Source organism: Ctenopharyngodon idella, chromosome 14 (genome assembly GCF_019924925.1).
Source record: "Ctenopharyngodon idella isolate HZGC_01 chromosome 14, HZGC01, whole genome shotgun sequence".
Classification (NCBI taxonomy): Eukaryota; Metazoa; Chordata; class Actinopteri; order Cypriniformes; family Xenocyprididae; genus Ctenopharyngodon; species Ctenopharyngodon idella.
The window spans coordinates 24263292-24278428 of record NC_067233.1 but is presented as its reverse complement, the minus strand read 5'-3'; the positions used below and the strand labels follow the sequence as shown (position 1 = coordinate 24278428).

The following is a 15137-nucleotide window of genomic DNA, read 5'->3' as shown; positions in this document are numbered from 1 at the left end:
ATTATAGCAGACTACTAACATAAAATGCATATAAATATCAGTCGTCACTTTATATCTCCCAATAAAATGATGATTGAGTGAGCAACAAATAATCTTTCCTCAAAAGCCTGATAATCATATTTGATACTCACATTTTAACATGATTTTGTCTGGATAATCAAGTAAACCAAAGTTGTTTCAGTCCAGTAAGTGTTCATCTTGAAATATTATTAACAACATAAAAGTTATTCTTACGTTTACCTTATAAAACAGTAAAGATTTCACAGATAAAAGACACTTGAGCCACAAGCTGAAGGTGGACGTTTTTACAATTATACTAAAAGGCCTTTTACTCACTAAAACGTCTAAACTATCACTCATATGATAGAAGGACTGTAGTAGATTGTGTAAGTGGTAACCCAACATTATAGTCGAGAGAACATGCTGTTTAACAGCAGCAGCTTAGATTAATATTCACGAGCTAAGTTATGACTATTTAACATCACCTCAACCACATGTGTGGATCAAAGAGATGCTCCTGGTTGAACGGCTGACACGTGTGTTTCTTGTCTTATTTACACTCTAGTTCAGTGGTTATCAACCTTTTTTGTCGCAAAGGCTCCCTATTGTCCAATGCAGTTATTCAAAGACCCTCATGTTGGCTGGGATATTTCTGGTATTTCTGCTGTAATTATGTCCCCTATGGCCGCCACAAACGTACATGTTAAACGTGCATTGAGTTACTGTGGTGCTAATTAATCCTCAGAAAGATGCTGATAGAGTCAAATTTTTGACATTTAACTAGATGTTATTCTGTTGTTAACTAACTTTAATTGTAAATTTAGTTTGTTATCGCTAAACTGCTGCTCTGGCATGACAATAGTTGATCTGAAAGACAATCTGACCATAGAAGATGAATTGCACGTTTGCATACTTGTGTTTCCTCTCTCTTGCTCGCACACACATACAAACATTTCTATTTCTAGATTCGTCTTCTTCTCTGCTCTCAGATCTGGGTATTTATCTGAGGAACAAGGACAGCCGCTGAGCGTATGTATGTGTGTGTGTTATCAGTTTCTATCAGTCAGGTGGATTATTCTGAAAAACCATTTCCCTCCTGACACTCGCCAATTTGAGTTTGCAGGTTTGCGCTGATGTTAGTGGAAATAGAAGTGACATGTTTCTGTCACAAAACTATAACAATACAATTCAGCTGAATTATTGCACTTTTACCAACACACACACTTCAGTTTGACTCCTGCAGACTTCCTCTTTTATACTGAAGTTGAACATGCACTTGTTCTTTGTAAGTAGCTGATATGGTAATATTTGAAGATGCTTTCACTGAGGTCATTTTCATAACTGCAGCAGTGTGATTGCACATTTATATCATCTGTGTGTGTGTGTGTGTGTGTGTGTGTGTGTGTGTGTGTGTGTGTGTGTGTGTGTGTGTGTCTTTGGTTGTGTGTGCTTGTTTTCATGATTTATGAGGACACAAATTTGTATAATGACATGGATATTACACTGGTATTACACGTAAACATGAAATATGAGGACATTTCATGAGTCCTCATATTTAAAATAGCTTTAAAAACATACTAAACAATGTTTTATTAAAAATGTAAAACTTCAGAATGTTTTCTGTGATGGGTAGGTTTAGTGGTAGGGGTAGTGTAGGGGATAGAATGTACAGTTTGTACAGTATAAAAACCATTACACCTATGGAATGTCCTCACTAAGATAGCAAAAAATTAATTTACTGCACTTCCCCGTCCATCATTTCCAAACTGTTTGTCCTGTGTAGAGTCATGGTAATTTTTTTTTTTTTTTATTATTATTATTTTATTTTATTTTATTTTTTTATTTTTTTATACACTTGTCCTTCATAGGGTTGCAGAGATTTTTATTTATTTATTTTGTTTTATTATATTTTACAAACTGCTTGTTCTATGTAGGGTCATGGGAATGCTGGAACCTATATTATATTATATTATATTATATTATTTATTTTTTATTTATTTATTTTATTTTATCCTTAATTTTTTCCAAATGACTGTCCCATGTAGGGTCGTGGAGATGCTGGTGCCTTTATTAATTTATTATTTAATTTATATTGTGGAGTCGTGTGGATGCTGGAGCCTTATTTCATTTTATTCACTTTATATTGTGACTTTTATATTTTAAACAGAAAACAAACATTTAAACTTAAAGCTTAGCAAATGCATTATATACTTCAGTTTGTTTTAAGATCTTTGGGAAAGTGGTGAAATATACAGCAAATTATTCAAAGAATTAAGCTACAGATTTAACGATTATCGAAATAGTTGTTACTTGTGGCCTACCATTTATGCCACACTTTTTGATTTTCTTCTCAGAGGTTTCATAGATTTACTGCAGCGGCTGTTTCGCCAGTTTCAAAGAGTCTGTCAACTGGCTAATCTTCAGTCATTTCTTATTAAAAATACACTTTATTAATGTTTTTCCCAGTCCACCATATTTAATGGACACACAGAGAGACACATGCTGAAGGTAATCTCCATAATCCTCCCTACTGGCAGTGTGTGTTTCTGCTGCTTTATGAATAGTGTAAACCAGAGTTATGATTGCGATACAGAACACAAACACACACACACAGATGTGATGTATCATAGCACAGATATATCTGCCTTCCTCCAATAGAATAGAGGAATTACACTGCTGTGTTATCTGCTTCCTGCTCAGAAGTGTGATTCACACAACTACCAAAATAATCCAACACTTTCAGATAGAGACACATGCAGGATTATATAGGGGAGAATGTGTGTGTGTGTGTGTGTGTGTGTGTGTGTGTGTGTGTGTGTGTGTGTGTGTGTGAGAGAGAGAGAGAGAGAGAGAAAGAGAGAGACAGAGAGAGAGTTATAGTGCTGTAAGATTGAATATAGACCAAATAACAAGACTGCATCAAAATTGCTTGCATTGCAGTCAATAGAGCTGTTGCTTCAGCTAAAAGATGCCCTGTTAAATAATTGCATTTACATGGATTTATTTTTGTGCATTTTTATATATTAAAAAAAAAAAAAAAAAAAAAAAACCCTCCTTGCATCTTGTGATGTTTCTGGCTTACAAGCCATCTTTTATTTCTAGCCATACTGTATGTATACTGTTAAAAGGGGTTTGTGGTTCTGAAATTTGCACCAGTGCAGTTGAAAATAAAAGTAATAAGTTTGATTGGTCTGTGAGGTAGTGCCTACTTCCTGTGTTGTCATGTTAGCGTTAGTCTTCCAGTTTCTCAATAGTTAATTTCTGAATACACTCGAGTTTTTTTTGTCTCTTTTTCCAATACAAATATAGAAACATTCTTAAATAAAGATACATTTACTTGAGAAGAAAAAATACTTAATAGATTGTCTTGTTTGCTAAAAAAAACTTTTCCTTTTGAATTATGTAAATTTTTCTGTCCCCACTGCTATTTTTTCTTGTTTTAAGCTTAATTTTGATGCTTTTTTCCAGAAAACAAAACTTAAAGTATCTTGATTTAAAAATGTTTAGATATTTTTAAGGGAAAGCAAGAAAAACATTTTTTGCAGTGTAGTTCTAACATGATAAACCATTTAAACGGCAGTTATTTCACAGGCATATGAGGGAGTCACATGACTATACCACAGCGTGGCAAATAATAACGAGGAAGCGACATCATTTTATTCATGTAGTTCATTTTAGAGAGGTTCTCTGAAACAAGTCTCCATTATGGCAAAAGCTCACATTCTCATTACGACAAAAGTGTCAAATTGCTGCCCTACGGCAATGTTCAATTCCTCCTTGTAAATTCAGAAATGTCGATTCAGATGAGAATTAATTTAACACGCGACCCCGATGTTTGTCAAAACCACTAGCTTATTATGCCTGGAAGTTTCTCCTGTGGTCTTGGGAGAAAATCACTGACATTTCTGATTTAGACGGCAATAAAATCACAGACGAGCGGCTGTAATTGCTGAAATTACCTTAAACCCTCACAAAAAAACAACAACTACATCTGAATAAAGCTCTTGATTTTTTTCTGCCGAGGTGTCCGTTCTGTTTCAATCATGCATACACTTCATAAAAAAAGAATAATCACAAATGAGATCTCTTTTATATTTCAACTATTTCTCAGATTTGCTCCACATTCATTTTATGACTATGTCAGTGAGTCTGTCATTTTAGGAGAAACATCTTTATGCTTAAATGAAACAGACCAGTGAACTCCATTAAGTCTTGTGCATTGTGAAAGAAAGCTTCTGAACATTAAAATGTTCTTCATCTGATCTCTGACCTGTGTCTGTCTTTTCTCTCTCTTTATAACTCTTAAACTGTTTAGTCTCTCTGTACTGGGACTATAAATGTTTCTTTGTAAATACGTTTCTAAATGAAGTGAATGGAAATGAATATTGTTTAAACAGCTGAATGTAATCAGCGTTCCTCAATTCAGTGTCTCCTGCACAACTATTGTGAAGTCAGACAGATAAATATATCATCAGTACACAGAAGTGCTCATTTAACTGTGTGCTTGTGTGTTTGTTTAGGCTGCAGCGATGCTGATTTGAGAAGTTTAGCATCCAGACTCAAAGACTGGTTTGGGGTTTTGCACACGGACGCCAACAGAGACCTGAAGACCACTACGAGCGACACTGCACAAGGACGTAAGTGAGCGTCTGTGTGTTTGAATACGGTAAAAACGTATTCAACTGAAGCTCAGGGTCACAACTAGAGCTTTATAACCAATACAGATACTGATTATTTGCATGTTTATGTGCCCGATATTTGATATGCAGAACTGATGTTTATTTATTGTTTTACTTCTGTTTTGACACAACAGCACTGAACTGAACAAACTGATTTATTTATAACACTTTTATCCTCCTTGCATACAAAACAAAACAACTTTAATTTCTGAAAGAGTGCAAAATAAATAAATAAAGTGCACTCCCACTGAAGTGTCTTTTTTAAATAAAAGCTTTGATCAGGTAAGTAAACAGGTAGCAAATAAAGCATGTGAAAATAATTATAATTATAACAAATTAACTAATTAAACAAACATAAAGCATTCTAAACTGCCTGAATAAAAAAAGCATTGCTACTTTAGTGTAGCTTAGTACTCCTAGTTGCATCTTTTTATTTATAACAGCAGCAACACTGATATTAACAATAGGCATAAATAGGCAACACGTTTTAAAAGGTTTATGTGTTGTTATAGGCTAAAGAGTGAAAACTATGGAAGCTTGTTTTCACCACTAAATAAAAAAATAAAAAGGTAATTTCGACTTTTTATTTCACAATTCTGACTTTTTTCCTCGCAATTGCAGTTGTTGTTTTTTACAGAATTGTGAGTTTATATCTTGTTATTCTGACTTTATAACATGCAATTGCAAGTTATAAAGTCAGAATTGTAAGATATAAACTCGCAATTCTGAGTCAACATCAGTCTTTTTTCCCTCATAATTGCACATAACACGCAATTGCGAGTTTATATCTCACAATTCTGACTTTATAACTCACAATTCTGACTTTATGTCTCACAATTCTGACTTTATATCTCACAGTTCTGACTTTATTTCACGGAATTCTGACTTTATAACTCTCAATTCTGACTTCATAACTCGCAATTCTGACTTTATATCATGCAATTCTGACTTTATATCTCACAATTCTGACATTATAACTCACAATTATGACTTTATAACTCACAATTCTGACTTTATATCTCACAATTCTGACTTTATATCACGCAATTCTGACTTTATAACTCAAAATTGTGATTTTATGTCTCACAATTCTGAAAAAAAATAATTGTGAGATATAAACTTGCAATTGCAAGAAAAAAGTCTGAATTTTGAGATAAAAAGTTACAATTACCCTTTTATTTTTTATTTCATGGTGGAAACCAGCTTCTATAGAAAACAACTACTTTGCTGGATCAAATACATCATTGCAATTACTGAATCCATCTCAACTGGCATGTTATTAGAATTATTAATAATGTTTATTAATAATGTCTAGTAGATTATGTAATACCTGCTGACAAAGCACTGTTTTTTTCTATGCATTTACTCAGAACTTTTTAGAACTGACTGAATTAAAATGATTTAATTGTTTATTGGATCCGTCCACCACCAGTATGAACCTGACCGTCTCTCTCTCCTGTAGGTTTCGACACAAGCATTTTACCCATCTGTAAAGATTCCCTCGGGTGGATGTTCAACAAGCTGGACATGAACTACGACCTCCTCCTCGACCAATCAGAGCTCAGCGCCATTTACCTTGACAAATACGAGCTGTGCATGCGGCCGCTGTTCAACTCCTGCGACTCCTTTAAAGACGGAAAGCTGTCCAACAACGAGTGGTGTTACTGTTTCCAGAAACCTGACGGTGAGTTTTGCAAAAAAAATTATATAAGTGTATTGGGCTCAGTAGATGATCTAAACATATATTTCATAATTTCAATTAGAAATGTCACAGAAACAGTTTTAAATGTGTGTTTCTTCAGGCATGCCATGTCAGAATGAGATGAACAGGATTCATTCTCAAAGCCGAAGGAAGACACTGATAGGTGGGTGGATTTGATGAACAGGTGTTAGCTCCTCCCCCTGCCAATCAGACATGACTTCATGCATATTAATGACAGCGTATTTCTTGTGATCTCACAGACTCTTGTTTCATGATGGAAAAGTGGCATTTTTTAGTTATAAAAATAGTAATTTTTTTAGTTATAGTTGCCACTTTTAGTTTATCAGTTATACAGCATGTGATTGTGTTTATTATTGCTGTATTCATCTCGTTTGTGTGATTTTCTCTGTCGGTAGGGACATATGTACCGCGCTGTACTGAAGACGGTTATTTTAAGGCCACTCAGTGTCATGGCAGCACCGGTCAGTGCTGGTGTGTCGACAAATACGGCAACGAGATTGCAGGATCCCGCAGACAGGGAAACCCTACCTGTGGTACACACACACACACACACACACACACAGCCTAATCTCTCAGATATATACACCAGTGTTATTTTAATATAATTTACTATATATTTAAATATTATTTTTAATCAAAAAATTTTTTATTAGATTTTATTTTTATATTTTCAGTTTTAATTTTAATTTTAAGTGTTAGTAATTTTGTTATGTGCTTTTGCCATTTTTATTAGTTTTTTAAATGGCCATATATACTTCATACTTCATCAAAGTAACATTTGTCATCTTTAGTTTTATATATATATATATATATATAAAATAAAATAAAATACAATTAGAAATGTTGTTAACTTTAATTTTATTTTTAATATATATCATTTTAGTACTTAAACTTATTTCATTTAGTTGCCAAGGCAACATTTCTATTTTTCTTTAAGTTTTTAAGTTTTTTTCTAACATTACTATTTTATTTTATTTCAGCTTTAATTTCGAAAACAATGTTTAATAGTCTTAGTTTTAGTTAACAATAACAGCACTGATATATACACACTTTGATTCCTGATGTGTGTGTGTGGTTCTGACATCTGAAGCTCCATTATTCAGCAGTGTTTCCTGAGTTCTCTTTCAAAATGTATAAAATATTTTATATATAATGAATGATCTTCCTCAGAACACACACACTGTCTATCCGCCTGACATCTTCCCTTTCATCTGCCTGTGTATGTAGAGGAGGATCAGGAGACGTCTGGAGATTTCGGAAGCGGCGGTGCAGTGATTCTACTGGACGATCAGGAGGAGTCTCCGCAGCGTGGGCGGGGTCGACAGAAAGAGAGGCGGGGTCGGCTCCACCCCCGTGGGGCGATCGAGGATGACGAAGACGCAGAGGATGACGAGATTGGCTACGTCTGGTAGCTCCGCCCACCCATCTTCCGTTAATTAACCAGGGACCCATGTTAAAATGCACAGTTCTGAAGCCATTCCAGCTCCGCCCCTCGGACACGCTCCCTTCCTCCTGCCCCGCTCTCATTCTGGATCTGAACTTGTCCTCTTCATTCTTCCTTTCTTTAGCCACCTCTTCATGTTCTGTCCTCTGTTTTCCCTCGTTTAAACACTCCTGGTCGCTCTAGTATTCTAGATGCCTCTTTGTGGCTCTAGACGGTAGACGTGCATGACGAGATTGTTCAGCATTTCTGGAGCTTCTTACCAGTTCTACATAAGATCTTTTAAAAGGGTTCGTTCTCAGTGGTGGTATGCATGAACTCCACTGCAGAATGCATGAAATGACGGCTGAGACCTTTGAGGGTGAGGATCAGGTGGGCTTAAGCCAAACACGCACTACAAGACTGAAGCTCATCATGCTTTCATGTTTTAAATCTGCCACAAGAGGCTGCAGATCACAGTGAACTCACAGCACATGCTCGCCGTTGATGGTCTCTTTGTGTGAGACACGTTGCAACTAGTCAGAGATGCTATAATAAATTTAAAACTAGTTAAAATCTGAGCAAAGAGCAACAACATAGAGCTAATGAGATTGCGAGAGAGGGTAAAAGTAGGGTGAGGCATTTGAAAATATGGAAACTTTTCCCAAAGCACTGGCTCATGCAAATTTCTGGTTTCTTTTAAATGTGCAAATCCATGCAAAAATGACCGCCAACCCTTTCTCTATGTGGTTTGTCACTTGTGTGAATTAGTTTGTGTGAGAATGAGAGAGAGTTTGTGCAGAATTATCTTGTAAATGACGCATGTAGACTGTGATAAGTTGAATATAATGTCACAAAAACAACACAAAACACAAGAAACTGTGAGTGTAAATGTGCACAGGATGATGAGCTTCAGTCATGTTGTGTGTGCTTGACTTTATGCTGCTTTCACGTCATTTCACAATTACTGTAATTAGAAGTAGAAAAAAACATTCACATCTAATTTCTGTTACAGTTAATTTTTAATCTAATATTTATATTTCATTTTTATTCACACATATATATATATATATATATAAAATGAGCTTTTGGGGTTTTTTTTCTTACATTTCTCATTTACTCAAGATGCAGAATGTCATAAGGTATTAAGTCTTGTTTTCTAAAAAATTGATCAAAATTAAGTGAGTTCATTCTTAATAATCTGCCAGTGGGGTCAGAAAAATGTAAAAAATATATATTTTTCATTTGAATAAATTTCAAGTTTATTTTTCTGACCCTATTGGCAGATATTTTTTCTTGTTTTTAGCATAAACTTGAATCCAAAATCAAGCATATGTTTTCATTTATCAGAAAACAAAACTTAATATCTCATGTCATGTTGCATTTGAAGTAAATGTATCTTGATTTAAGAATGTTTAGATATTTGAAAACAAGACAAAAATACTGAAGAAGAACAGCACTTTTTTTGTGTGTGTTGACCATTGTGGCATTCTGTAAAAACAACCAAAACAGCAGCAGCTTCAACAATTAACTAGTTATTCGACTGCCTGTTTGATATGATTTGGTATTTCATTCAATTACAACCATTGTCGTCTGGAGTGTTTTCTTTGTTTTTCAATATTTTGCAAAAGAATATGAACATGAATTAGTGTATTTACCATTATTGATGCCTCAGTAACAAATAACATCTGCGTCCAAGAGAATCTGGTAATTGCAGTAATTCTGACACAATGTGAATGCAGCAGTGAGCGTGTCAGCCGTGAACCTGATATTATCATTTGTTAGTTGTTTTCAGCTGATGATTTAGTTTCAAAGTCCTTCATTCTGTTTTGTTCTGGGTTTTTTTAAGGACTGTGAGTGTTTAAGTGGATCGTGACCTTTGCGTCGGCTCTCTGTGCGATACGTTCACTGAAGCTTGAGAGTTTTGGCTTGACAGAATTCAGAAGTGATCAAACGGCTCGTCAGGCTGACCTTTTCAAACCATTACTGAACGCTTCCTCTCGCCGAAAAACAGAAGGCGAATGAAAAAGCTCTCGGCGTGACGGCTGTTGCGCGCTGTGCCGTTCTGCTGCGAGATGGATTTGGTGTCGTTACCACATCCGTGAATTTTGAAAGACTCTGGGCCCTGGAGTCACATCCGCCTTGAATCATTCATCTCGTTCTGCATTCGTCATTTGATCAAATCTGAAATAGTTTGATCCGACCCAATCTGTCAAGTTTAAACAGTTTTATAAGCACACGTGAGAATCATGGTTAGATTTCTGCTTTTGATTTGCATATAGGTCTGAATTTCCCAATTTTTAGCTATCTCACCACTTGCTCAGCACCGCTGTCAATCCCACAATCCCCCGCTCAGCTCCTATAGACAACTGGAGACGGCCCCTCTTAGACCTTATCGGATGATCCACGAGGCTCAAACACAAACACTGCAGAAGAGTTTAGTGCTGATATCAGATCACAGCAGCTTAGTTCTGTTCCTCTGACTCGTTTCTCATCTTTCCGACACGTCTTTTCTCACTCGTGTCAGCGGTGTTTCGGGGCGTTCTGGAGGTTCTCCACAGAAGGAAATGTCTCGCTCAGTGATCATAGACGCCGCTGCAGATGGATTATATGAGGCGTTTTGCGCCCAGAGGGGAAGTTTCTGGGTGCCCCTGAGGGATTATGGGTAACAGAGGAACGAACTGATGGGCTTTTGGCTTCCTAATACCTTTTTTCTTTATTCTTTTTTTCCTGTTTTCCTCTCTGTATCATTTCATTCCCTACGGAAATAATCATTTATCTTAGAGTAAAAGACACATTTACTAGATCAACATGATTTCAGAGGAATACATAATCAGACAAAAAAGCATTTACTCACCCTTATGTTGTTCCAAACCTGAATGATTTGTGTTTTGCCTTCTGTAAAACATTTAAAAGAATGTTTAAGCAGGTTTATTTTCCATTACAGTGAAAGCAGACAGAACAAAATGAACAAAAAAATCACCACAAAAGCATCTTAAAAATAAAGGTTCTTTATTGGCATCGATGGTTCCATGAAGAACCTTTAACATCCATGAAACCTTTCCGTTTCACAATAGACTTTCTAGTGGAAAAAGGTTCTAGAGAATGTTCTTTACATTAACACATTGTCTACACCAGACACGAGCGGCACGACACGACAAAAGCAAATAAAACCCATTATAATCACTGATGCTGTCTACACTGGATGCGGCGCGAAGCAACACGACAGATTCCTGACACATTCTATTTCTGACGTACTTCAAGTGCTCGCACTACTTCTGACATGAAGAACAATTAATTTGCCACGGTCGCTTTGTCGCATCCTGTGTAGACAGCCTCAAGCTGTTGCGGTGCGGTGTTAGACACGGTGTAAGAAAATGGTTCCTCTAAGAACTGAGAGTTTTTGTGCCATTGCATTTCAATAGCATTGCTGTGAAAACCCTCTTTTGCAACCTTAGCTTTGAAGAGTGTAACAGCAGTTCATTGTGACTCATGCACTAGATCCTTATAAGACACTTTCGGCCCTATTTTAATGATCTAAGAGCATGGTCTGAAGCACATGGCGCAGGTGAACTTAGGGCGTGTCCGAATTCACTTTTGCTAGATTAATGATGGAAAAAATGGTCGGCGCCAGGTGCATGGTCCAGAAGGGTTGTACCAAGTCTCTTAATGAGTCATATGTGTGTTTTGGGCGTAATGTGCAATAAACCAATCACAGTCTCCTCTTCCATCCCTGTGTGTGTAACAAGCAGAGTGTACGCACGTTGTGCACCTGCATATTATTACTAACGCACCCTTTAAATAACAAAAAGTAATGCTGCGCCATTGACTTGGTCAGTGGCGCAGTCGTTTTCAGTTGCCTCAAAATAGCAACACGCCAACAATGCGCCTGAACACACCTCGTTTTCAGATTAGCACGCCCAGGGTCAAACTGATGGGCTCGAGTGCATTTGCTATTTAAACATCATGGCTCTGGACATGAAAATGTTAACTGTGTCGGGCTGAAACTAGCAAAAAACACTTGTGTCGCGCCTGCTGTCGCATTGCGCCGGGTGTATGATAGGGCCCTTTATGTAAGGAACAGACCCACATTTAAGAAATGCAGCTCTCAAATCTCATTGCATTTTATTAAATATATTAAAACATTAAATATGACACCAAACACCACAGGTTGTCATGTGATTTGAGAGATTTGAGAGCTGTGAGAAGACAGAAAGTCATGCATGTGTGGAACAACACGACGGTTTTTCCTTTGAATAACCTGAAATCTGGCTGCACGATTTGGGGGGAAAAAAACGAATTGCAGTATTTTTCTAATAAAAACTGTGATTTAAAATGTGACTTAAAAAAAAAGCTCCAGGTTTGCTTTGCTTGTTTGTAGGCCTGCACAATTTTGTCAAAATTTTGTCATTTTATATCAATATGTCTATTAAATATTATTAATAATACTAATTTTTATTATTATATTAAAAGCTTAAAGCCCTTAAAACTTCTCTTTTGTTGACCACAGTCAGTTTATAAGCGCTTCTCTTTACAAGTTTGGGTTGCGTTTTAAAATAAATGCATGTTATAAGTCAGCCAAAGTCATATATTTATTTAATTAAATCACAGCCTTTGTGATTTAATAAGCCATATTGCAATTTTGGTTTTATTTCGATCAATCGTGCAGCCCTATCCTGAAATATGAGCATCAGGCTACCAGAAGTCCATCTTTCTTTCTTCCATTCTAAATCTGTCTCTCTCTTTCTGTCTGTCTGTCAATCACATTCTCATGATGAGCTGAGAGCGTCACACACACACACACACACACACACACACACACACACACACACACAACGTATCTGATTTCTGCAGAACTGCATCATGGACTTCTGATGATAACAATGACCTTTGACCTTTGAGGTGACCTCTCCCCTCCTCTAGTGCTGCTGTGTGTCTGATGCCTGGCCTGCAACTGTAAACTTCCCCCAGCCCGCCCCACCCACTTCCTGTCCCGTCTCTGCCTGCTTCGCTCCTGTACAAAGGTGCAATAAAAGCTTTGTCACAATGTTTTCACTTTTTTTGCCGCACACACACAGACACACACACAAACACACACACACACACACAGGTGACCCGAGCGCTCACAGCTGCAGCTACAGATGATACAGTCGATGGCCATATTTGCAAGAGTTTCCTTTGTTAATTCTCTATATTTTTTACTCTGTAAAGACAATAATTAATGTGTAAAAAACAAGAAAAACGCTGAATGTTCAACTGGAGATGTAATTAATGACGTCATGTGGCTTCGTCCATTTGCCTTGCCTGAGTCTGGATGTGTAAAATCCCTCCTGTGGTCCTGAGTTCAGTGTACAGACCCTCCTCTCGCTATCTGTCTGTCTCTCTATCCGTCTGTCTCTCTTTCCACCGAAACAGTGCCGGTGTTCGTATCAAACTCAGTGTCCAATATGAGTATTTTAACAGTCAAAATCGATAAATAAGTGGCTAATGAAATTTTATGACAGTCACACAAAACTACTGAAATGAAATGAATACCTACACTATTAAAAATAAAGGTTCTTTATTGGAATTGATGGTTCCATAAAAACATCCATGGAATCTTTTCATTCCACAAAAAGGTTCTTTAAAAGATTCTTTAGATTTTTAGAATGTTCTTCACTCTAAAAAAAAAAAAAAAGGTTTATTTAAGAACTGTTCACTGAAAGGTTTTTCTTCTAGTACATCACTGCAAAAACCCTGTTTTGGAAACTTTATTTTTAAGAGAGTATTTTACACATTGTGTTCTCAAAAATCACTGATCCACTTCAAAACAGTAGAGTTTTTGAAGAGTTTACCGCCTAAGTGGACCTTGTTATTGGTCCGTGATCTCAAATGCCCAAATATCAGCTGATTACTCATTAGTTAATCTGGATCAGAACTAAAAAATGACCCCTCAAACCTGCTGGTTTTGATTCAGTAACATCAGATGTTTTGCAGATTCTCCCGCTGAACACCGGCACCGTTTCAGTGGTTTCTCTCTGTTTTCGTGTTTTCCCGTCATTTTCCCCTCCTGATCGAGAGTCCCAGTGGAATGTTCTTTTTCTGGGCTGATTTGTTTGCTCTGTTTGGTTTGTTTTGTTTGACTTTCTCTCTCTCTCTCTCTCTCTCTCTCTCTCTCTCTCTCTCTCTCTTTTTTATTTTTAGTTTTAACTGTAAAATGGTTCCTTGAGAAAATGTTTGTCTGAATAAAACTGGAGTTTGTCCTCGTCCAGTTCTTCTCCATATGTGAGAGTCTTTTCTTGTGTCTCAAACTGGTGGCTGTGAATCAGCTTAAGGTTTGAGAACTAGTTCTTATTTAAAAAATAATAGAATTGGACAGTTTTTATGCCGTTTGGTTCCGTTAACTGTTCTTGAACATCTGAAACGGTGTCGTTTAAATCCATCAACATCAACGCTTTACTTTGATTTGTGTATTCAAACGGTCAAACGGAAACATACGGAAGCAGCGTTAGATCTTTTCTTCCATATTGTGACACACATCAAAGTGTAATTATTGAAATCGAAGAAAAAAGGTAGGGCGAGACTTGGTTCTGTACATTGGTTGTTGACTGGATGTTTAAATGTGGGCGTGGCTCTTAAAAATGGAGGTGGATCTGAATGCGAACTTACAGTAGATTGTAATAAAGGTCTGTGGTTTATGCGAACTAAACGATTGGAGAAGTCTGTCTTTTTCAGCTGAAAATCCAGTTTATTTTGATCAAACATTATGAGGTCAAATTAAAAAAAAACACATATACAGATTAATTGCTCATAATAAGATCTATAACATACATTTCGAAAATGAACAGGGTGAATTTTCGTTTCATGCCGAATTCTTCCATAGGTATTTCCTCAGATGTGGACTCATTTGAACATTTCCTGCAGAGCAGATTGAAATATGACTCTCATCTAGAAAAATATAACCTTAATATCATCAATGATCTCCATGTAGTGATGTACTGATTGTTGTCTGAGACACTATTTCCCATGGATACGCCCTCAGAACGACACGCTCATGAGCCACACACATCCGTCAAAGCTAATGATCTCCAGCGGACACAGCTGACACAGTTCCTTTGTCTTCATTTGATAAGCTTTATTCACCCATTGATTTCATAAGACCCGATTTATACGCTTTAATTCATTAGGCCGGCAGGAAAATCCATTATTTTGTCAGTCACTCTTCCTTTGCGTCTCTGTGTCGCCCACTCGTTCTCTCTCTCTCTCTCGTCTCACTCCATTTAGGACGTGCTAACCGATATGGTTTCAGTGGGATTCTAGAACGTTCCTCTTCTTC

At 36.7% G+C, this 15137-nt stretch overlaps 1 protein-coding gene across 1 annotated transcript in view; it reads left to right on the top strand.

Annotated features, from left to right (window-relative positions):
• spock1 (SPARC (osteonectin), cwcv and kazal like domains proteoglycan 1) overlaps nucleotides 1–14072 on the top strand; it is a 192364-nt gene extending 178292 nt beyond the window's left edge. The window contains exons 8-12 of the mRNA XM_051860120.1: nucleotides 4521–4637; nucleotides 6142–6363; nucleotides 6482–6544; nucleotides 6798–6935; nucleotides 7630–14072. Coding sequence (XP_051716080.1) covers nucleotides 4521–4637; nucleotides 6142–6363; nucleotides 6482–6544; nucleotides 6798–6935; nucleotides 7630–7814 — 725 coding nt within the window. The 3' untranslated portion in view covers nucleotides 7815–14072. The remainder of the gene's footprint in view (nucleotides 1–4520; nucleotides 4638–6141; nucleotides 6364–6481; nucleotides 6545–6797; nucleotides 6936–7629) is intronic.
• The last annotated feature ends 1065 nt before the right edge of the window (nucleotides 14073–15137 follow it).